This window comes from Hemiscyllium ocellatum, chromosome X, assembly GCF_020745735.1.
Source record: "Hemiscyllium ocellatum isolate sHemOce1 chromosome X, sHemOce1.pat.X.cur, whole genome shotgun sequence".
Taxonomy (NCBI): domain Eukaryota; kingdom Metazoa; phylum Chordata; class Chondrichthyes; order Orectolobiformes; family Hemiscylliidae; genus Hemiscyllium; species Hemiscyllium ocellatum.
The window spans coordinates 23,461,154-23,485,522 of NC_083453.1; the positions used below are offsets into that span (position 1 = coordinate 23,461,154).

Consider the following 24,369-nt stretch of genomic DNA (forward strand, 5'->3'; position numbering starts at 1 on the left):
ACGCACAAAGTCGTGTTGGCTATCCCTAACCAATCCTTGCCTTTCCAGATACATTCTGGATTAGTGGTGCTGGAAGAGCACAGCAGTACTACTGCTGCTTGGATGCTGCCTGAACTGCTGTGGCTCTTCCAGCATGACTAATCCAGAATCTGGTTTCCAGCATCTGCAGTCATTGTTTTTACCCTTTCCAAATACATGTACATCCTGTCCCTCAGGATTCCCTCCAACAACTTGCCCACCTCTGAGGTCAGGCTCACTGGTCTATACTTCCCTCGTTTGTCTTTACCGCCCTTCTTAAACACGTTCCTGTTCCTACATTCCTAAGGATATGGAGCTAAGTTGATGAGTTGCTCCTTCATCTGGTGGTATTTGGGTCAGTACTGTCAGGTCATGCTGTTTGGACAGGGACAGGAATAATCCTGCAGCAATCTAACCAAGGACAAGGCTTCAACACACAATCTAACTGCTGTATCTCGCCTTCATAGTCAATATTGTTGAGGCTTATCTTCCACGTAGTCTTTACTGTTCCCCACCCAGAACCTTCGGAGGGCCAATAGCAAAGCCTGCTGGGAGAAACCTGGCTTTGATGGTCCCCACGACAATCACTTGTAGGGAAGATGCACATATACTGACACAGAGGGAGGTCTGTCAGCTAATGTCTGCACGTTTCTTGCATTGAGAGTTGAGTTTAAAAGTGTTGCTGTTTGTTTTTCTGTGCAGTACTGAGTGAAATCTGCAGTTTGATTGGTCTCAATCAGTCCATTCTCAACCAAGCATTGTGCTCACGCACTGTGGAAGCCAAAGGGGATAAAGTGATGACAACATTATCTGTTGCTCAGGTGAAGTATAACATTTAAAAGAAATCTAAGGAGTGATACCGAGAGACCTGGGAGCAAGCCATACAGAGTCATGGTTGCTACTGTTAATGCAATGCTCCCTTAATGGTTTGGAGTTTGTTAGCACAGTTGGCTGGTTGGCTGGTTGTGTGCCACCAACAGCATGAGGTCACTGTCTGCACCAGCTGAGGTTGCTATGAAGGCCCCTCCTTCTCAACCTCTCCCCTTGTCTGAGGTGTGGTGACCCTCAGATTAGACTCACCACCAGCCGTCTCTCTCGAAAGAGAGAGAGCTGCCCTTTGGGACCAGGGTGACCTTACCTGTTACTGTAAGGAGGAACTGGGCAGACACAGCTTTCAGTTCGAACCTTTATAGGCACAGAGGAAGTTTTCACCTACTATATTGGACTGCATTCAAAGCCACGTTTCAGAGCTGAAAGGCCCCGTGTCTCATCCAGTGCATGTTGTATTTCTCTTTACCCTCTATAAGTCACAACCAATTCAAAGGATTTTATAGCATTATTTTGTTTTTAATTTGTGTGCACAGTTCCTGAACTAGTTCTCAATTTTTAACAGGATGAATGACACATGACAACCTCATAATAAAAGATGTGTTCTTTTTTGTACAGGGTAACTATGCACGTGATGCCTTGGCTAAAAATCTTTATGACCGCTTGTTTAACTGGCTGGTGAACCGAATTAATGAAAGTATCCAGGTAATCAGACCCAATAGGGATCCTGTGTTCTTGCTATTGGAGCTCAGTTGGATAAATGCCAGTGCTGTATAACTGAATCCCTGCAGTTACTCATTGCTGTCATCATATTATGGAGAGAACTTAGAGAACGCTGTGGGAAAATTGAGTCAAATTATCCGTGTCAGGAATTATACAAGAGGAATTAACTGTGTATGAGGAGTTCCCTAAGTGGTTCGGAGAGTACAGTGTATTATGGAGGCTTACAATGAAGGGGATCACCTGGGTTCAGTCTCCTCTCTGGGATGGGACGGTTGGTTTCATTGCTGCTGGCAAAACTCAGTCACCCCAATGGGTCTCCTCATCACTATCCTGCAGCAAAGTACATTTGTACTGAGATTCCAATTGAGGACAGTATTGGGTTGGCTATGATGCCCCTCACAGTCAAATAGCTGTCATAGAGTCATATGGCATGGAAAAAGGCCCTTTGGCCAATGGTGTCTACGCCAGCCATCGAGCTCCTCTCTACTGTTGTCTCATTTCCCAGCACTTGGCCCTGGGTCTTGTATACTCAGGCATTCATCTCAATCCTTTATCAATGCTGTGATGGTTCCCATGTCTCCCACCCTCACAGGCAGTGAGTTTCAGATTCCCACCCACTCTGGGTGAAAATGTTCTTCCTTAAACCCCTTCTATACCTCCTGCCCCTTACCTTGAATCTATGCCCCTTGGTTATTGACCTCTTTACTAAAGGGAAAGGTTTCTCCCTATTTTCCCTGTCTACACCCACCCCTGTCAGAACTGGGTCTGTTTCAATCAGGTTCCCCCTCAGCCTTCTCTGCTCTAAGAAAAACAGCCCCAGCCTATCCAGCCTCTCTTCATCACCGAATCTCTCTAGCCCAGACAACATCCAGGTGAATCTCCTCTGCACCCGCTCCAGTGCAATCACATCCTTCCAATAACATGGGGGCCAGAGCTGCACACAGCACAGTGGTCTTACTAATATTATATACAGCTCCATCCTCACGTTTCCAGGATTAAGTTCCATTTGCTGCTGTTTTGGCGTTCTGTCAAGCCCGTCTGTATTGTCCTGGAGTCGAAGGCTTTCCTGCGGGCTATTTACTACATCACCGACGTTCATGTCATTCTCAAACTTACGGATTGTTCCGCCTATATTTGTGTCGGAATCATTAATGCACAAAGTAAACGGGAAGGGACCCAGCACCAAACCCTGTGTGACACCACTGGACACAGGCATCTAGTCACAAAAACACCCTCTGCCTCCTGCAACTCAAATACTTTTGGATCCAATGTGCCCTGGATGCCATGGGCAGTTAGCTTCTTGACCAGTCTCCCATGTGGCATTTTGTCAAAAGCCTTACTGACATCCACATGGACTGCATGCACCGCAGTAGCCTCATCCACAAATCTACTCACCTCTTTGAAAAATTCAATCAAATTTGTTCGACCTGCTCTCCCCCTGACAAAGCCGCGCTGACTATCCTTGATCAACCCTTGCCTCTCCAAGTGGAGGCTAATTCTGTCCCTAGGAATTCTGAGACTCAGGCTCTGAGGACATGGGCTTCAATTCTTACGATGGTAGCTGTTGGAATTTAACATTATGTTAATAAACCTATAGTTAACCTTAGCAATTGTGGTTAAAAACAAACGTAATTTCTATTTTAAAGAAGGAAATCTGCCATTCTTACCTGATCTGGCCTAAATATGACCATGAACCCATAACAATGCGGTTAACTCTTTGATGTCCTCTGAAATGGCCAAGCGAGCCACTCCATTCCAGGGCATTTAGGGGCAGGTATTAAATACTGGCCCAGCCAGTGACAATCACGTCCCATGAAAGAATAAAGGGACAAAACAAGCAAGGTGGTGAAAACTGAGATTAATTCGAATCCTTTCCATTCAAGGTGAAAGGCAAGATCCAGAAGAAGGTGATGGGAGTGCTGGATATTTATGGATTTGAGATTTTGGAGGTGAGTTTGCATGATCGTTTTTCCTGTCGAACGATCCCAGAGCAAAGCAGCAGTGCAGAATGCCAGCGACACGTTACAGAAAGCTGACAACAGCAAATACCACACAGTATTTACATTCCAGAAACTGCGATGCATGGAATAGAATTCCAGGAGCATCGGCACTTTCTGGAGAGATTATTCAAAGCAAATGCCATCATTTGTTTGAGTGAGCCCAATATGAATACTTTGAGTGAATTTTATGTCTGCTCCGAATGATTGACCTGAAAATGTTGAAGGTTCATGTTGATATTTTTTGGTGGCTCCACATTCCACTCATTTCTGATTGGAATGGTGTTCCTTTGCTGTTAACTTGGAGATGTCGCTTTTGTTGAGATTCCATTTGTTTGTTTTTGACCCATGAGATTTTTCTCTCTTCAGAATTTGTCTGTGCTGAGGGGAACAGGCACTAACCACTAGCCAGTGTGAACGGTTAACGACGTGCGATTGCCTGTATGTTTTCATTCCCACCCCAAGTTTTCAGGGAATGGCTTCGGTTTTCTTGTGCACCTTCTTTACTCATGGGTCTGGGAGCATTTTCACCTCCACGCCGAAACGTTCAGGGTTCAAACAACCTCACTGTGGGGACTTCAACGTCGAGGTTGATGTTCCCAGGAGAAGCTGCCTTATTGGATGTGTAAGCTTTCAAATGCATTTCCTTCCCTCTCAATTAGATGTAAAAGATCCCACAGCCATTAGGAGACAAAGAATTCTCAGTGTTCCATCGTACAAGCCCTACAATGTGGAAGCAGGCCATTCGGCCCGCTGGGTCCACACTGACCCTCTGGAGAGCAACTCACCCAGACCCATCCTTATCCCTGTAACCCTGCATTTCCCACAGCTAACATACACATCCCTGGGCACTATGGGACAATTTAGCACGGCCAATCCCACCCTAACCTGCACACCCCTGGTGACTACGGGATAATTTAGCATGGCCAATCCCACCCTAACCTGCACACCCCTGGGCACTACGGGGACAATTTAGCACGGCCAATCCCACCCTAACCTGCACACCCCTGGGCACTACGGGGACAATTTAGCACGGCCAATCCCACCCTAACCTGCACATCCCCGGACACTATGGGATAATTTAGCATGGCCAATCCCACCCTAACCTGCACATCCCGGGCACTACAGGGACAATTTAGCACAGCCAATCCACCCTAACCTGCACATCCCTGGGCTCTACGGGACAATTTAGCATGGCCAATCCCACCCTAACCTGCACATCCCCGGACACTACGGGATAATTTAGCGTGGCCAATCCCACCCTAACCTGCACATCCCGGGCACTACAGGGACAATTTAGCACAGCCAATCCACCCTAACCTGCACATCCCTGGGCACTACGGGACAATTTAGCATGGCCAATCCCACCCTAACCTGCACATCCCTGGGCACTACAGGGACAATTTAGCATGGCCAATCCCACCCTAACCTGCCCATCTCTGAGCACTACGGGACAATTTAGCACAGCCAATCCACCCTAACCTGCACATCCCTGGGCACTACGGGGACAATTTAGCCCAGCCAATCCCACCCTAACCTGCACATCCCTGGGCACTACGGGGACAATTTAGCACGGCCAATCCACCCTAACCTGCACATCCCTGGGCACTACGGGATAATTTAGCATGGCCAATCCACCCTAACCTGCACATCCCTGGGCACTATGGGACAATTTAGCACGGCAAATCCACCCTAACCTGCACATCCCTGGGCACTACGGGGACAATTTAGCACGGCCAATCCCACCCTAACCTGCACATCCCTGGGCTCTACGGGACAATTTAGCACAGCCAATCCCACCCTAACCTGCACATCCCTGGGCACTACTGGACAATTTAGCACGGCCAATCCCATCCTAACCTGCACATCCCCGGGCTCTATGGGACAATTTAGCACGGCCAATCCCACCCTAACCTGCACATCCCTGGGCACTATGGGGACAATTTAGCACGGCCAATCCCACCCTAACCTGCACATCCCTGGGCACTACGGGACAATTTAGCATGGCCGATCCACCCTAACCTGCACATCCCTGGACACTACGGGACAATTTAGCACGGCCGATCCCACCCTAACCTGCACATCCCTGGGCACTACGGGACAATTTAGCACGGCTAATCCCACCCTATCCTACACATCCCCGGGCTCTATGGGACAATTTAGCACGGCCAATCCCACCCTAACCTGCACATCCCTGGACACTACAGGACAATTTAGCACTGCCAATCTCACCCTAACCTGCACATCCCTGGGCACTACAGGACAATTTAGCATGGCCAATCCCACCCTAACCTACACATCCCCGGGCTCTATGGGACAATTTAGCACAGCCAATCCCACCCTAACCTGCACATCCCTGGGCACTACGGGGCAGTTTAGCATGGCCAATCCCACCCTAACCTGCACATCCCTGGGCACTACGGGACAGTTTAGCACGGCCGGTCCCACCCTAACCTGCACATCCCTGGGCACTACGGGACAATTTAGCATGGCTGATCCACCCTAACCTGCACACCCCTGGACACTACGGGACAATTTAGCACGGCCAATCCACCCTAACCTGCACATCCCCAGGGTCTATGGGACAATTTAGCATCTGTGCATCTTTGGACTGTGGGAGGAAAGCAGAGTACCTGGAGGAAACCCATGCGGACATGGGGGAGAATGTGCAACCAGTCACCTGAGGCTGGAATCGAACCCGGGTCCCTGGCACTGTGAGGCAGCAGCACCAACCACTGAGCCACCGTGCCATCCCAGCCCAATGTTTCTTCCTCGGTCGACACGGATGCTCCAGTCATTCCCACACGGCCGTTTGCAGGAGCTTGTTGTGTACACATTGGCTGCTGCATTCCCTACTTGACAACAATCAATACCAGCTGGCAGTGTGCGGAGATGGCTTTGAGGTTGTGAAAGATGCTATAGAAATGCAAGTTCTGTATCCGATGAGCTTTGGACACTTTTTCTCAAACCTGCCCATGTGTGTCTTCTCTTAGGACAATAATTTTGAGCAGTTTGTGATAAATTACTGTAATGAGAAGCTGCAGCAGATCTTCATTGAGTTGACGTTGAAAGAGGAGCAGGAAGAGTACGTACGGGAGGTAAGCTATCCCTCAGCAACCCCCCCACCCACCCTCCTTTGGCGTACACGTCGATGAATATTCATTAAAGACAGGACGAGCTCTCCTGGGTAAATGTGACAGACAGCCCGAACAGGCTCTGCATCTGGGATAGTTGCTCCTGGCTGGGTTGAGTTTTGCTGAGTGTGGGCAGCTCTGGGCTGCACCACTCGCACATGCTCAAGTCTTTGACAGTGGAGTCAAAAACATCAGCCAGAACCCACTGTGCCCTGAGCTTGCTTCCTGTTCTGAAAACAAAAATGAAATGTTCAGATTCAAGCATCAGCAGTAATTTGCTCCTATCTTGATTCTTATTCTATTTTTCAGGGGATCGAATGGACGCAGATCAAATACTTTGACAATGCCATCATCTGTGACCTGATTGAAAACGTACTTTTTTTTCAACTTTTCTCTCCTTCAGTTGTTAGTTTTGTACTCCCACGCAAGGTAGCTGAGCTTGTGTGTGAGAATAATCGCAGGTAGACAGGGTGATGAAGGCAGGGTTTGGTGCACTTGGCTTTATTGGTCAGTGCATTGAGTATCGGGGTTGGAAAGTCATATTGCGGCTGTATTGGTGAAGCCACTTATGGAATATTGTGTACAATTCCAGTCTCCCTCCTATCGGGAGGATCTTGTGAAACATGAAAGGGTTTGGAGAAGATTGACAAGGATGTTGGAGGGTTTGAGCTATAGGGAGAGGTTGAATAGGCTGGGGCTGTTTTCCCTGGAGCGTCGGAGGCTGAGGGGTGACCTTATAGAGGTTTATAAAGGGGCATGGATAGAGTAAATAGACAAAGTCTTTTCCCTGGGGTGGGGGCGTCCAGAACTAGAGGGCATAGGTTTAGGGTGAGAGGGGAAAGATACAAAAGAGACCTAAGGGACAACGTTTTCACACAGAGGGTGGTACGTGTATGGAATGAGCTGCCAGAGGAAGTGGTGGAGGCTGGTACAATTCCAACATTTAAGAGGCATTTGGATGGGTATATGAATCGGAAGGGTTTGGAGGGATATGGGCCGGGTGCTGGCAGATGGGACTCGATTGGGTTGGGATAACTGGGTCGGCATGGACGGGTTGGGCCGAAGGGTCTGTTTCCGTACTGCACATCTCTATGACTCTATAATTAACTATTCTTTTTTTTAATGCTGATATTTTTATTGAATATTTAACATATTTTTACAAGTTTACAAATAAAAAAAACCCAAGTATAAACATTGATATACAATTAAATCTGAAATAAATAATAACCAAAATTTATCAAACATAGAGAAAGATACCAAGAGAAAGAAACAAAACTGAACTAACTACTAATCTAACCTCCAACTAACCAGAGTGTATAATTAAGTCTCTTGCATTATTAAAAGAAGAGGAAAAAAAACAATGGATAAGACAGAAATTGAGCCGTGAGATACATGCTCGGAATGTGTTAACATCAAATCGTAACAAAACCCGTATTCGTGGCGGGATTCCTCTCCCAAGGGGCCCCGGACCAGCCAGGTTCGCCATCTCAATTAAATAAAAGCCCTTGTTAGGATGGCCGAAATATCTGAATTTGTGTAATTCAAGAAGGGCTGCTATATTTTATGGAATAATGCGGTCTTTCGGTGCACCATATTTGTGAGGAGGTCAAGGGGAATACATTCCATAATTATTCTGTGCCAGTTCGAAAGCCCGGGGGGAGGCCCTCAGCCCCCCAGTTCACCAAAATATTTTTCCTTGCACAGAAAAGAGAGAATAGAAAATAATCTCTTCCCGTGCATATCCAGGGAGGGTAAGTTTGAAAAGCCCAAAAGGAGAGATATAGGGTCCACTCTAATTTCCATTCCTAAGATTTCTGTCAGAGCACTTGCTACTTTAGTCCAATATCTACGGATCTTATGACAGGTCCATAGGCAATGTACAAGAGTGCCCACCTCTATTTTACATTTGGGACACATTGGAGATGCTCCTGCCTTAAATTTTGACAATCAATCCGGTGCTATATGGGCCCTAGGAAGTATCTTCAGCTGGGTAGCCTGAGTTCTATTGCAGATGGTGATTCTTCTGGCACTTTCCCAAATGTCATTCCACGTTTCTATAGAGATTTTCAGTCCCAAATCCTGATCCCATGTTTTAAGCAGATTGTCCATATCTCCCGACACTTCATCATGCAGTAAATGATAAATAGTACAGACAGAAGATACCCCCATTGGCCATAACACTCTACGTTCTCTATTTGATTTATGAAGACTATCTAATAATGTAGTCATCTTCTGTATGTAATCTCGAATTTGGAAGTATTGAAAGAGGTCTCCATTAGGTAATCCGAATTTCTGACGCAGCTGTTCAAAAGACATCAGGACCCCTTCCTTAAACAGACCCCCTAAACAGGAGATACCCCTGGGTCTCCAGAGTTTGAATGTGGCATCTGTAAACCCCGGTTGAAATCCCCATGCTCCCACTATCGGAGCATAGGGGCATGTTTTGTGTGAGTTGCCCTCATTTTGCCGCTTTATATTCCAAGCTTTAATTGTGTTTACTATTATGGGGTTTTTACATTGATCTGTGGTGATTTTCCTCTTGTCTGAAAACAAGAGGTTAATAAGTGGGTATTTTACTTGAGAAAGCCTCGATGTCTGATTGCGGATCAGACAAGACCCAATCAGCTATGTAACTTAATAGGGAACTTAACTGATATTTCCTAAAATCTGGGAAATCCAATCCTCCCCTTGCCTGTGGAAGCTGCAGCTTCTTCAGCTTAATGAGGGGCCGTCTATGATTCCAGATAAAGGAACCCAACCAGCCATTTAATTAACTATTCTAACGAGCAAACAGCAATGTTCCTCCCAAAGCCAGTTGGTAAATAAAAATAAATAACTTGAACACTACCTCCCACAAGTTGTACAAATGAGGATTGGTCACTGCTGAATTTAGCTAGCTTCAATGACCTTTCTTGAAAATCAGGACAGGATTGAGTGTCTCCATGACTACACTATAGGAACCCTGCATTTCCCATGGCTAACCCACCTACAAGACAATCTAATATGTCCAATCCATCCTAATCTGCACATCTTTAGACTGCAGGAGGAAACCAGAGCAAACCCACACAGATAGGGGGAGAATGTGCAAACTCCACACATACAGACCTGAGGCTAGAATCGAACCCAGGTCCCTGGGGCTATAAGGCAGCAGTGCGAGCCACTGAGCCACCATGCCACTCTCCCTGTTCCTTAAAGTATAAGAAAGCATCTAGAGCTCACAAAACTGTAGCCAAGCACGTACCAATGGTCCGAGAGGAAGTGTGATTAGAAATTAAGGCTAGGGTCAGGAAAAGCAACCAAATTACACAAAGATAATGCTGGCCTTTCAGATGAGCTGGGATATTGCTTGTTCTTTTGCAGAGTAAGAAAGGCATCCTGGCAATGTTGGATGAAGAATGTCTCCGGCCAGGTCCCGTCACTGAATTTACCTTCCTCAAGAAATTAAACCAGGTCTTTTCCAGCCATCAGCATTTCGAGAGCAAGGAGACAATGAATTCCAAGTTCATCACTGACACAACCCTGACAGACAGCTGCTTCCGGGTGCAGCACTATGCAGGAAAGGTGAGCACATTGCTCCACGTAGTAATACTCCCACAGCGCCCACTCCCTCAGTACTGACCCTCCCACAGCGCCCGCTCCCTCAGCACTGACCCTCCCACAGCGCCCGCTCCCTCAGCACTGACCCTCCCACAGCGCCCACTCCCTCAGCACTGACCCTCCCACAGCGCCCACTCCCTCAGCACTGACCCTCCCACAGCGTCCACTCCCTCAGGACTGACCCTCCCACAGCACCCACTCCCTCAGCACTGACCTTCCCACAGTGCCCACTCCCACAGCACTGACCCTCTGACAGTGCCAGTCCCTCAGCACTGGCCCTCCCACAGCACTCACTCCCTCAGCACTGACCCTCACACAGCGCCCACTCCCTCAGCACTGACCCTCCCACAGCACCCACTCCCTCAGCACTGACCCTCACACAGCGCCCGCTCCCTCAGCACTGATCTTCTGACAGTGCCCAGTCCCTCAGCACTGAGCTTCTGACAGTGCCCACTCCCTCAGCACTGACCCTCTGACAGCACCCGCTCCCTCAGCACTGACCCTCACACAACCCCTGTTCCCTCAGCACTGACCTTCTGATAGTGCCCAGTCCCTCAGCACTGACCTTCTGACAGTGCCCACTCCCTCAGCACTGACTCTCCCACAGTACCCACTCACTCAGCACTGACCCTCCCACAGCACCCACTCCCTCAGCACTGACCCTCCCACCCATAGCACCCACTCCCACAGCACTGACCCTCCCACAGCACCCACTCCCTCAGCACTGACCCTCCCACAGCACCCACTCCCTCAGCACTGACCCTCCCACCCACAGCACCCGCTCCCTCAGCAGTGACCCTCCCTCCCACAGCACCCACTCCCCCAGCACTGACACTCCCACAGCGTGCACTACCTCAGCACTGACCCTCCCACAGCACTGACCCTCCCACAGCACCCACTCCCACAGCACTGACCCTCCCACAGCACCCGCTCCCTCAGCAGTGACCCTCCCTCCCACAGCACCCACTCCCCCAGCACTGACACTCCCACAGTGTGCACTCCCTCAGCACTGACCCTCCCACAGCACTGACCCTCCCACAGCACTCACTCCCTCAGCACTGACCCTCCGACAGCGCCCACTCCCTCAGCACTGACCCTCCCACAGCGCCTGCTCTCTCAGCACTGACCCTCCCACAGTGCCCACTCCCTCAGCACTGATCCTCCCACAGCACTGACCCTCCCACAGCACTGACCTTCCCACAGCGCCCACTCCCTCAGCACTGACCCTCCCACAGCACCCGCTCCCTCAGCACTGACCCTCCCACAGCGCCTGCACCCTCAGCGCTGACCCTCCAACAATACTAATCTGTGCAGACTGGCGATATCTAAAGTTTCATCTCCAATATATGAAGAGCTCCTAGTCAGGATCACACATACGGCGTAATTTCCAACCTCTCCACAGGACCAATACTTACTCAGGTGATCTTCTATAGAGTGAGTCGAGAAAGTGGTGCTGGAAAAGCACAGCAGGTCAGGCAGCTTCCGAGGGACAGGACAATCAATGTTTCGGGCATCAGCCCTTCATCAGGATCCTCCTGCTCCTCGGATGCTGCCCGACCTGCTGCGCTCTTCCAGCACCACACTCTTCGACTCCGAACGCCCACATCTGCGGTTCTTACTTTCTCCTTGAGAGAGTGAATGGCAACTGAGAAGCTGCACCCGACAGCAGCGAGCAATCACAACAGAGGGGAGCCAGGGGAAAAAGCCCTCATTCGTTTTTATGCTCCTTCTTCCAGGTGACATACAACGTTACGGAGTTCTTAGACAAGAACAATGACCTCTTGTACCGTGACCTGTCCAAGGCAATGTGGCAGGCCAAGCACAAGCTCATCAAATCCCTTTTCTCTGAAGGGGACCCGAGTAAGACATTGCTGAAGAGGCCGCCCACCGCTGGCTCCCAGTTCAAGACCTCTGTAGGGATCCTCATGAAGAATCTTCTGGTGAAGAACCCAAACTACATCAGGTAGGACCCTTCCCACATTATCCCTTGATTGAGGGGTTGTCCAGTTAGAAATCGACCCATTGATTTGGCAGTAAGTGTGGCACGGTGGCTCAGTGGTTAGCGCTGCTGCCTCACAGTGTTAGGGACCCGGGTTCGATTCCACCCTCGGGTGACTGTCTGTCTGCGTGGGTTTCCTCCAGGTGCTCCGGTTTCCTCCCACTGTCTGACCATGGGCAGGTTGGGGTGGATTGGCCATGGGAAACGCAGGGTTACTGGGGTAAGGTTGGGGTGGAGGACTTGGTGGGATGCTCTTCAGAGGGTCAGTGCAGACTCAACGGGCTGAGTGGCCCGCTTCCACACTGGATGGATTCGATGCTGTATCCCTGAAGCTCACCGCCGTGGTGGGGGAGACCCGTTGGTCATGGGTTTGTGGCAGTCAGTCCCCCCTCGAACTGGCAGCCAGTGAATGTTTAAAGCATTGACTGTTCTGCCCACCTCAGCTCCATTGGAGGAGACTGGCATTAACCGCTCAGCTCGCTGGCATTGCTTCAAGTTAGACACGGAATTACAGCAATAAAGAAAGCCAGTGATGGTGGGAGCATTACCCGCTCAGGTACTGGGTGACCTACTAACCTCACTTCAGAGGGCAGTCAAGAGCTGGGCATGTTGGCTTGGGGCTGAAGACTAGACTAGGACCGAGGGCACCCGTCCCCGCAGGGTGTGTGAGCGGTATCCGCCCAGTGTATCGTCTCAACATCGTTCTCTTGAAATGTTTAACCAAGTGTCACCCTCCCCTGTGCTCACCTTTCGCAGATGCATAAAACCCAATGACACCAAGTCCCCGAACAAGTTTGTGGACGAGCTGGTGCAGTCGCAGGTCTGGTACCTGGGTCTGATGGAGAACGTGCGGGTGCGAAGGGCAGGCTATGCTTATCGGCACCCCTACAAGCCCTGCTTACAGCGGTACAAGATGCTTTGCAAACAGACGTGGCCAAATTGGAAGGGGAATGACCGGTAAGAACCGTTTCCTTGGAACTGTGAAGTCCATCCTACAGGACGTTGGTGAGGCCTGTTCTGGAGTACTGTGTCCAGTTCTCATCGCCCTGTTACAGGAAGGATATTATTCAGCTAGAGAGGGTTCAGAAGAGATTTACCGGGATGTTGTTGGGAATTGAGCTACAGGGAGAGGCTGGATCGGCTGGGACTTTTTTCACTGGGGTGTAGGAGGGTGTAGGATAGAGGGTTTATGAAATAATGAGGGGTTTAGATACATTTGATGGTTGTTGCCTTTTCTCCAGGATGGGCGATTTCAGTACTGGGGGGCACATTTTTAGGGTGAGGGGAGAGAGATTTAAAGAAGACTTGCGAGGCAATTTAGTTGCATGGGGTGGGGGGGGGAGGGGGGAGGTTCGCGTGTGGAATGAACATCCTGAGGAAGTGGTGGGTGAGGGTACAATTAGAATGTTTAAAAGCCATTTGGATAAGGACGTGGATAGGAAAGGTTTGGAGGGAGATGGGCCAGGAGCAGGCAGGTATGGGACTAGCTTAGTTTGGGATTAGGGTCAACATGGGCTGGTTGGGCCGAAGGGTCTGTTTCCGTGCTATGTGACTCTAGAAGAGGAGATGCCAGTGTTGGACTGGGTCGGACAAAGTCAGAAGTCACATGACACCAGGTTATAGTCCAACAGGTTGATATAAAATCACAAACTTTCGGAGACGTCATGTGACTTCTGATGTCATATGACTTCTGACTTCATACCAACGAATGCAAAACATGTGCCTAATATCTGAATGAGGACAGGGCCGGGCTGTCCAAGGACGATGCCTGGACTAAACTGATTGGACGTGCTCCCATTAGCCGGCGTCCCCCTGAGGTTGACAAGTCGCTGCCGACTGGAGGGTAATGTTGATGCTCCACTCTCTTTCACTGCCTGGCACCTCACACTAGAATCACACGGAAACAGTCCCTGCTTGGGTAAAGGAATAAGCAAGGAGGAAGAGCCCTGATTCCAAAAGAAAACACAAAGTCCTAGAGAAAGGTCTGACAGTGTCTGTGTAGAGAGAAATTTCACTTTTCAAATCCAGCGGCCTTTCTCTAGAAGTTCAGATAAATTAGCGACTCTGTCATCCCCTGCTTACCATCATTTCAATGCTCTGGTCTTTTTTTTTCCCTGAAGCGATGGTGTGAGAGCCCTTTTGACAGAGTTAAATATCCCCCCGGAGGAATACGCATTTGGACAGACAAAGATCTTTATCAAAAATCCACGAACAGTGAGTATTTGGCGATTAAGTTGATTACCGCATGCTTCCAAATGTTTTAAAAAGGAACTGGGGAGAGTCAGCTCGTAGCTGTCCCTGAGGACAATACGTGAAGACTAGGCCTGGGCTGAGCCTGTGGAATTCTCTGCAAGTGAGACTGGTCAAGGCTAAAACATAGGATGTTTTTGAGGAGCTGGATATAGTTCTTAGAGCTAAAGGGATTGAAGGGTATGGGTGGGTGGGTGGGGGTTGGGGAGGGGGGTGGGGAATAGAGGACTGAGTTGGATGAACAACCATGACCCCATTCAATGGGGCAGCAGGGCTCAAAGGGACAACTATCCTACTCCTGCTCCTAGCTCTCTCTTAAAGGTTTGATGTTTGCCTCTTTGCTTTCACAAAGGGACATCATTAACAGGAGCGGCGTCTCAGTTTTATGAAGCGTGTGCTGAGATTAATGCAAAATGGTTGACTCCCCACGATTCTCACTGAAGCCCATTTTGATGATTTCTGCCTGTCTTCCAGCTCTTTGACCTGGAAGATCGACGGCGGATTCAGATGGAATTGCTGGCTACCTTGATTCAGAAGACATATCGTGGCTGGAAATGCCGGACCCACTTCCTGTTGATGAAGAAAAGTCAGATTGTGATCTCGGCCCGGTTCAGGGGATATAATGTAAGTCTGGGTCGCGCGGATTTGCCTTATTTTTCAGGTCAAACATGAGTCACCAAAATCAAGATGTTCACTCTTTCCCTCTTTCTAGGGGAGCTGAGAATGAATTTTGTGCATTACTGAAATGTTCCCTGAGTTTCGGAACCATTGATTCCATTTCAGGAGCAAACATTCCTGAACACTCCCACAGTGCTTCGAGAGAGCGCCACAATGTCACGAGAAAGGAATCCCTTTGTGGCTCAGTCAGAAAACCACAAGGAAGCCTCAAAAGTGGATGTTGTTCTTGTGAGGATTTTGATTGATTTTTAAAAAATAAATCTGTCACAAAAAACTGGTATCAGTAAAAGTGTCCACAAAGTTATCAGATTGTTGTTACAAACCCAACTCTTCCGCAAACATCCCTTTAAGTAAGGAGGCCAGTCATCTCTATTTAGCCAGTCCGGGCCTATCTGTGACTGTAGCCCACGTGCTCATGGTTAATTCTGAATTGTCCTACGTGGCAGCTAAGGAAAAAGCTTCTCAGGGCAACAAGGGGCAGTCAGTGAACGCCAGCTTTGCCAGTGGCAGTCCTAACCCGGGTGTAAAAAAAATCTCCTGACACTCACCATTTGAGCCTCGAAACTTCAAGGCTGGCTTTGTGATCCCCGTAATGGTGGCTGGAGGCCTCGACAATGTCAGGGAATAAAATTAGTGTCGGATAAAAGACACAACCATTGAAACCAAGCTCAGCAAAACGTTTCCTTGTTAATTCTGTCTTTTTTTATTGTTGTATGAATCGTCACAGCAACAAAAGAAATACAAAAGATTGAAGCAAGCCACGATTGTCCTGCAGGCCTGCACCAGGGGCTGGAAGGTGAGTACTGGGTGACCTCCTGTGGGGGAGAGTGCATGTGTCGAGGGCCAGATGATGGTGCCCGTATGCCACTTCTAACCTGACTGGACAGGGTAAGAGTGTTCTTTGACAGAGACTATTTCCTCCATGATAGGAGTGGGAATGTTGGTGGACGTTTGGTGAGATAATCCCGAGCCAGATCAGGGAGATTAGTGAGAGCAAACCGATGGGTGTGGAGGCTGAGTTGAGTTGGTGCAGAATTGGGGTTTGCCCAATACCCAGGGTTTGCCAGTTCTGTGCCACACTGAGTGATGCATTTACCACCTGAGCCACTTTGAGGTGAGCTCCAGTAAGCTGGTGAGGTGCCCTGACTGACAACCACGCACTGTTTGGTAATGACCACACCCAGTACACCATGACAGTCACTACGATGCATCTGGCTGGAAACGAACAGAGAAAGTCAACATGCAGTGTTTGTGCAGAGATTAAGTGACATCTCAGAATACATTTAAAATCAATCCAGTCACAAAAGCTTCCATAGCAACGTGATCTGGGAGCCTGGGCAGTTTATCATTTAACATCTGGAGCTCTACAATAAAGCGACAAATTTATTGACAATGTGAGATTATTAACTTAGGTAATACATGGTGACCTCACAGAGACGTCTAATTCTCGCATCTCCTCCAACCACCTACATCTCCTATCCCTGTGTGTGTCACCCCCTCCAGCCCCCTACACCCGCTCCCTATCTCTGTGTGTGTCACCCCCTCCAGCCCCCTACACCCCCTCCCTATCTCTGTGTGTGTCACCCCCTCCAGCCCCCTACACCCCCTCCCTATCTCTGTGTATGTCACCCCCTCCAGCCCCCTACACCCCCTCCCTATCTCTGTGTGTGTCAGCCCCTCCAGCCCCCTACACCCCCTCCCTATCTCTGTGTGTGTCACCCCCTACACTCCCTCCCTATCTCTGTGTATGTCACCCCCTCCAGCCCCCTACACCCCCTCCCTACCTCTGTGTGTCACTCCCCTCCAGCCCCCCCATCTCTGTGTGTCACCCCCTCCAGCCCCCTACCCCCCTCCCTATCTCTGTGTGTGTCACCTCCTCCAGCCCCCTACACCCCCTCCCAATCACTGTGTGTGTCACTCCCTCCAGCCCCCTACACCCCCTCCCTATCTCTGTGTGGGTCACCCCCTCCAGCCCCCTACACCGCTCCCTATCTCTGTGTGTCACCCCCTCCAGCCCCCTACACCCCCTCCCTATCTGTGTGTGTGTCATCCCCTCCAGCTCCCTACCTATCTCAGTGTGTGTCACCTCCTCTGGCCCCCTTCCACCCCCTCACTATCTCTGTGTGTCATCCCCTCCAGCCCCCTACACCCCCTCCCTATCTGTGTGTGTGTCACCCCCTCCAGCCCCCTACACCCCCTCCCTAGCTCTGTGTGTCACCCCCTTCAGTCCCCTACTCCCCCTCCCTATCTGTGTGTGTGTCACCCCCTCCAGCCCCCCTACACCCCCTCCCTAGCTCTGTGTGTGTCACTCCCTCCAGTCCCCTACACCCCCTCCCTATCTGTGTGTGTGTCACTTCCTCCAGCCCCCTACACCCCCTCCCTATCTCTGTGCTCCTCCAATTCCGGCCTCTTCCCTTCTAATCTCTATCACTCAGCTATTGGTGGCTGTGCCTTCCGTTGCCTGGAAGTCTGCGGGCCATGGGTTGGTGTTTGGGGCTTGCAATTCCACCATAACCCCGTCAACATCTCTCTGTCTGTCTGTCTATCCGCCTGTCTGCTCCTTTAAAACGCTCCTGAAAACCTGTTTCTCCGAATCTGGGCCTGAGGGGAGATTCTGGCGGGTGACCCGAACGTCCGGTCAATGTGTCATCTGGTTTCTGCTGCTGTGAACAGCTCAGGATGTTAATGATGTTAAAGCTTCTGTCAAATTGCAAGTTGTGGCTTTTAAATTTCAATTTTAACTCCTGGTTATTTTCATGGACCTGCCGAGGCACACCTCTCTGCACCTGCAGACCCTTCAATCTTTCCAGGCTTCATGGAGTAAGATTACTGTTTCTTGTTGCAGGTTCGCAAAACCCAGAGAGATCTCCAGGAGGAGAAGCGACGTGCTGAGGCTGCCTCTGTCATTGCAGCTTATTGGCATGGTTACCAGGTAAAAGGGTTCGCGATGGCAATACTGCCTTTGGTCTGCTGCTCCTGGAATAAACTGCGTGCCCCACGTTACTGCGCTTCTTGGCAGTTTGTGGCACCTTTTAACATGTGTCATTTTTCATGTGACATATTTATGAGCCTAGCAGGGTCTCAGGCACTGGGAAGCATTTATCACTCAAGTCAGAGGATCACGAGTTCAGTTCCAGGGACAGGAACATAAATCTGACTGAGGGGATGCTAGGCTGTGTGAACTGTTAAGCAGTGGCTGCCTCTGCCCCCTCAGACAGACATGAAAGATCTAATCGCCGCAATCTCAAAAACCAACAAGGACCTTCTCTGCAGTGCCCTCATCAAAAGTCATTCCGAAGCAGATGATCTGATTGACCAGACAATTTCCCAAAGAGTTTTAGAGCCAATGAAACACAGAAATCAGGTGCAGGCCATTCAACCCCTCGATTCCTGCTCCCTGTTCAATATGATCACAGTCGATCGTCCAACTCATCCCCCCGCCCCATACTCTTCAATTCCCTTCTTCCCCCTAAGAACTATATCAAAGTCCTTCTCAAAAACATTCCATGTCTTGGTCCCAACCTTCTGTGGCAGAGAATCCTACAGGGTCATCCCGCTCCCCCCCCAACCCTCCACTGTCTGGGTAAACATGATGTGGAGGAGCCGGTGTTGGACTGGGGTGGACAAAGTTAAGGTGACAGTCTGATAGGTTTATTTGAAAGTACAAGCTTTTGGAGCATCGCTCCTTCATCAGGTAACTCGTGACGAAGGAGCAGCACTTTGAAAGCTTGTATTTTCAAATAAACCTGTTGGACTATCACCTGGTCTTGTGTGACTTTTAACGTTCTCTGGGTGATGACACATCTCAGTCCTACCCCATCTCCTGGCTTTGGCCCCCCCACCCAGTTGTCGGGAACCTCCTTCCTGTGTTTATTGCCCCGTCCAGTCCCGTTAGAACTCTCCAGGTTTCTATGGGATTCTCCCTCCTTGCTCTTCTGAGCTCCTAGTGAATACAGTCCGAATGTTACATGCAGGAGCCACGATGAAGGGCTTATGCTCGAAACGTCGAATTCTCTATTCCTGAGATGCTGCCTAACCTGCTGTGCTTTGACCAGCAACACATTTGCAGCTGTGATCTCCAGCATCTGCAGACCTCATTTTTTACCCACTTTGCAGACCACAAACTCCAACCAACCCAAGGGCGATGAGATTTTGTTTGCAAAAGGTTAGCTTTCCGTTTGCTCTGTGACACCTGCTACACCACCATCAGTATTCTGTCACTATTCTCAACTCCCCTTTTGCCGATCGAATGTGGATGAGTTCAGATTGAACTCTATTCCCCACCCTTATTATTAATAACTGAATCTGTCTGTGCTCCCTTGGGAGGCCCTGTTCCCACCTACACTGTGCCTCACTGGGTCAACTTAAAACTGACTAGACCAAGGCAGATTAGAGGCTTGGGCTGAGAGGGATTAGCATTCAAACTACTTGTATCTTGTTCAGGAATGCGAGAGAAGGGTTGGTAGGATTGTTAAATATGCTCACTTGCAATTAGATTAGACTTACAGTGTGGAAACAGGCCCTTCGGCCCAACAAGTCCACACTGACCCCACCGAAGCGCAACCCACCCATACATTTGCCCCTTACCTAACACTACGGGCAATTTAGCTTGGCCAATTCACCTGACCCGCACATCTTTGTGACTGTGGGAGGAAACCGGAGCACCCGGAGGAAACCCACGCAGACACGGGGAGAACGTGCAAACTCCACACAGTCAATCGCCTGAGTCGGGAATTGAACCCAGGTCTACAGGTGCTGTGAGGCAGCAGTGCTAACCACTGAGCCACCGTGCCGCCCTATCTATCCAAACGTTTTTGGGGTGTGAAGGGAGGTGATAGCATGAGCATAGAGAATCCATGAAGAAAGCAGAGAGACAGCACAGAGGCAGTGGGAGCATGGCGAACAGGGAGGGCCTTCGCCAAACATAGACAGCAGGAAAACAAGATGGATACAAGCGTATGAAATAGGAGCAGTCAGGCCACTCAGCCCTTCTCCCCCTAAGAACTATATCAAAGTGCTTCTCAAAAACATTCTACAGAAGGTTGGGGTAAAAAATGAGGTCTGCAGATGCTGGAGATCACAGCTGAAAATGTGTTGCTGGTTAAAGCGCAGCAGGTCAGGCAGCATCCAAGGAATAGGAAATTCGACGTTTCGGGCATAAGCCCTTCATCAGGAATGAGGAGAGGGTGCCAGGCAGGCTAAGATAAAAGGTAGGGAGGAGGGACTTGGGGGAGGGGCGATGGAGATGTGATAGGTGGAAGGAGGTCAAGGTGAGGGTGATAGGCCGGAGTGGGGTGGGGGCGGAGAGGTCAGTAAGGAGATTGCAGGTTAGGAGGGCGGTGCTGAGTTGAGGGAACCGACTGAGACAAGGTGGGGGGAGGGGAAATGAGGAAACTGGAGAAATCTGAGTTCATTCCTTGTGGTTGGAGGGTTCCCAGGCGGAAGATGAGGCGCTCCTCCTCCAGCCGTCGTGTTGTTACAGTCTGCCGGTGGAGGAGTCCAAGGACCTGCATGTCCCCGGTGGAGTGGGAGGGAGAGTTAAAGTGTTGAGCCACGGGGTGGTTGGGTTGGTTGGTCCGGGCGTCCCTGAGGTGTTCTCTGAAGCGTTCCACAAGTAAGCGGCCCGTCTCCCCAATATAGAGGAGGCAGAACATAACAACACGACGGCTGGAGGAGGAGCGCCTCATCTTCCGCCTGGGAACCCTCCAACCACAAGGAATGAACTCAGATGTCTCCAGTTTCCTCATTTCCCCTCCCCCCACCTTGTCTCAGTTGGTTCCCTCAACTCAGCACCGCCCTCCTAACCTGCAATCCTCTTCCTGACCTCTCCACCCCCACCTCACTCCGGCCTATCACCCTCACCTTGACCTCCTTCCACCTATCACATCTCCATCGCCCCTCCCCCAAGTCCCTCCTCCCTACCTTTTATCTTAGCCTGCCTGGCACACTCTCCTCATTCCTGATGAAGGGCTTATGCCCGAAACATCGAATTTCCTATTCCTACAGAAGGTTGGGACCAAGTCCGAAGTCAGTGGTCCTGAAGCTGGGCTGCGTGGATCTAGGAACACTGTGCTGCTCCTGGGATGTGGTACTGCATTAATCAGGAAAGCCTGATGGGATGCTTGCCTTTGTCATGAGGGGGAATTTAACATAAAAGCCAACACATTATACTTCAGTTATACAGGGCATTGGTGAGACCACATCTCACCCACTGGGTCCCATTTTGATCTTCTTATTTAAGGAAGGTTGGAAATGGTTCACATGAGATAGGGTGATTTCATGGAAGTGTATAAAATCCTGCCTGGTCTGGATAAGGTAGATGTGGAAACAATGTTTCCTCTTTTGGGTGAGTCTAGAACAAGGGGGACACCCGTTCAGGACAATGAGGAGAAGTTTTTCTCAGAGGTTGGAACTCTCTGCCTCACAATGTGGCAGATGCAGAATCGTTGAATATTGATTACGGCTGATCTGGATTGATTCCCTTTCCTGACAAGAATCTAAGGTCATTGAGGGAAGATAGGAATGCAGACAAATAGTTCAGTTCTGATCTTATTGTATGAGAGGCTGAGTGGTCTGACTGCTCCTATTTCATACGCTTGTATCCATCTTGTTTTCCTGCTGTCTATGTTTGGCTAAGGCCCTCCCTGTTCGCCATGCTCCCACGGTCTCTGTGCTGTCTCTCTGCTTTCTTCATGGATTCTCTGTGCTTATGCTATCACCTCCCTTCACACCCCAAAAATGTTTAGATAGAAACAGGCACCTGACCTGACAGGTATCTAGAAGTAAATGCCTGTTTTCTTAAAAGAGTTATCAGAATCCTTCAGCATGTACCATCAGTATTATACAGTTTTACGTTCTAAACTACATTCTAATCAAATATTATAAAGTGTACTGTAAACTATTGCATATTACAAAACATTAAACTATTATGTATTATAGATTATTATACTCTATTGTAAAAGAATTACCATAACGGTGTGGGAAGGGTGGTCTCTGATTACTAACCCATTAGAAAAGGGGTTCTTCAACAAGAAAAATTTGAAACCACGAATGACCCGAAATGTGGAAGCTAAGACGAATTAATGGAAAGTCTATGTTTTTACCTTGAGCAGAAAACCTGTCCACAGCTTCTGTCACTCATTGTCCTCTGTTTGTGATCTCAGGTGCGAAAAAGGAATAGGAAGTACTTCAAAAGTAATGCTTCAAAGACAATCCGTAACTTCATCATGTCTTCGATTGTGAGTTTGTGCTATGTGTATTGTAATTAATGGTTGGTAACTTATGAAGGGGATGCTGATGATGCTGGGGAACTACGCACCAGCCACTTTGCATCTAATGTTGGTAATGAGCACACTCAGGTCTACTTTGATCAAGCTGCATTTCAGAACCCACACCGCCCTGACATCAAACTGATTTCCACATTCAGCAGATCACTCCTTGTTGGATCACCGGGACATTTCAATTTTTCAAGCCACTTCGGGGAACTCTGTGAACGAGATTGCCCAGTGACGCCGAATTAGTAGTGACTTTGATTAAACGTAAATTTCTGAAAGAAAGAACTGTTTAGCTATGTTTCCTCTTTGCATCTCATGAGCCTCCCGCTGTTTGGATGCCTTCTGTATCTGGGCGGTGGATATCTCTGTGAGCACTGCTGAGGTCAGATGTGGCTAAGCCTGTCAGTATATCCCTCCTTCTATCTTGCACCATCACCATTTAGCAGACCAAGAGATACCAGGTCATTGAGTGGCGGGAAAGCAGTTTTGTGGCAGTGATTTATCAACGCTGAGTTCCTAATCTTGGGGCAAGCTGGATGCAGATGGAGTGAAGAGGCAGGTATAGGTGATCCTACTTTGAGAACCAGACACTCAGTGTTAGAGCCTGAAAGTAAGTCAGTCAGATGTCTGACTAGACAATGTAGAACAGCAGTGTGTATTATTTTTAAGATATGAAGAAAGATGTTGGCATCTAATATAGCCTCCCCACACAATATACTGTATTTGTGTGCATATAGGAATATGTTTAAAACTACAATAACTTTTATTTCCTTTTACCCTTAAAGATACAAAAATACTTTCTTGGCCTAAAGAAGACACTACCCTCAATGTCTCCAACAGATAAGAAGTGGCCAGCATTGCCTTATCACTTCTTGGAAAACACTCACCAGCAACTGAAGATGATTTTTTACCTCTGGAAGGTCAGAAAGCTAAAACAAAGCAGGCTCCAGCCTAAGATGCTATGTGACCAGTTTATCCTTATATTATTCTGCAACAGCATTATATAATGCAGCATTTTACTGAACGCGTAACAGATGTATAGCAATGGGAGACTGTTCAGCCCCTCAAACCTAATTTGCCATTGGATGAGATCATGGCAGGATTCCTGGACAAGCCTGGCTTTTATTTTGAGGATCTGCACCCCCCCCCCCCCTCTCGGTTCTGATCTCTCCCCACAAGAGGGAATAGTTTCTCTCTATGAACCCCATTGAACTCTTTAATAATATAAAATCCCCCTGATCTCCTCCATTTGAAGAATTACAGTCAGTTTGTGCAGCCCATCCTTGTAATTTAACACGATTTTGCTGTTTAGTCAGTTGGATTTTGTTCCTAAACCTGTTCCTTTGTGCTTTCTGACGTAAATCGGTGCCAAATGTATGTTTGTTTACATGCCTGTGAAGTGCCTGGTGATGGTTTATTGTATTGAAAATACCGAATGCAAACTGTTGTTACTGAACTGCTGTTCACCCTGAACCTGTCTTGCTATGCCCTGTGTATTTTATTATTGAGATCAATATCTTTCATAGTTCTGAGCATCTCAGAATTTCTAATGATAAAGTACAAACAAAATAAGATCTGTGGCTCAGAACTAAGGCCAAAACCCTTCAGGTAACACTGCTGAAAAACTGCCACCCTGAAGCTCAGCTCAGTATTGCAGGTGCCGATTAGTCTATGGTGTTATCACAATTATTCTTATTTATTGTCCAAGAAATTAGCCCAATAAAGCAGAGACCACACAAACCAGATCGAGTGAAATTGACAGGCTGTTTATTACAAGTGATATTGCTGAAAGAGAAACTGATGAGGCTGACATAGAACTGACGGTCTGTGCAGGTAGATCAAGGGTTCTCTTCCTCGAGCTGAGAAAGAAG

General features: G+C 48.8%; 1 protein-coding gene across 1 annotated transcript in view; it reads left to right on the forward strand.

Annotated features, from left to right (window-relative positions):
- The window catches only part of LOC132805690 (unconventional myosin-Ib-like), a 70,784-nt gene that overhangs the window by 40,126 nt on the left and 6,289 nt on the right, over positions 1 to 24,369 (forward strand). The window contains exons 11-24 of the mRNA XM_060820875.1: positions 721 to 839; positions 1,465 to 1,551; positions 3,453 to 3,518; positions 6,560 to 6,664; positions 7,010 to 7,072; positions 10,061 to 10,261; positions 12,034 to 12,260; positions 13,053 to 13,253; positions 14,417 to 14,510; positions 15,021 to 15,170; positions 15,952 to 16,020; positions 18,070 to 18,156; positions 22,388 to 22,462; positions 23,284 to 23,418. Of these exons, the coding sequence (XP_060676858.1) occupies positions 721 to 839; positions 1,465 to 1,551; positions 3,453 to 3,518; positions 6,560 to 6,664; positions 7,010 to 7,072; positions 10,061 to 10,261; positions 12,034 to 12,260; positions 13,053 to 13,253; positions 14,417 to 14,510; positions 15,021 to 15,170; positions 15,952 to 16,020; positions 18,070 to 18,156; positions 22,388 to 22,462; positions 23,284 to 23,418 (1,679 nt within the window). The remainder of the gene's footprint in view (positions 1 to 720; positions 840 to 1,464; positions 1,552 to 3,452; positions 3,519 to 6,559; positions 6,665 to 7,009; positions 7,073 to 10,060; positions 10,262 to 12,033; positions 12,261 to 13,052; positions 13,254 to 14,416; positions 14,511 to 15,020; positions 15,171 to 15,951; positions 16,021 to 18,069; positions 18,157 to 22,387; positions 22,463 to 23,283; positions 23,419 to 24,369) is intronic.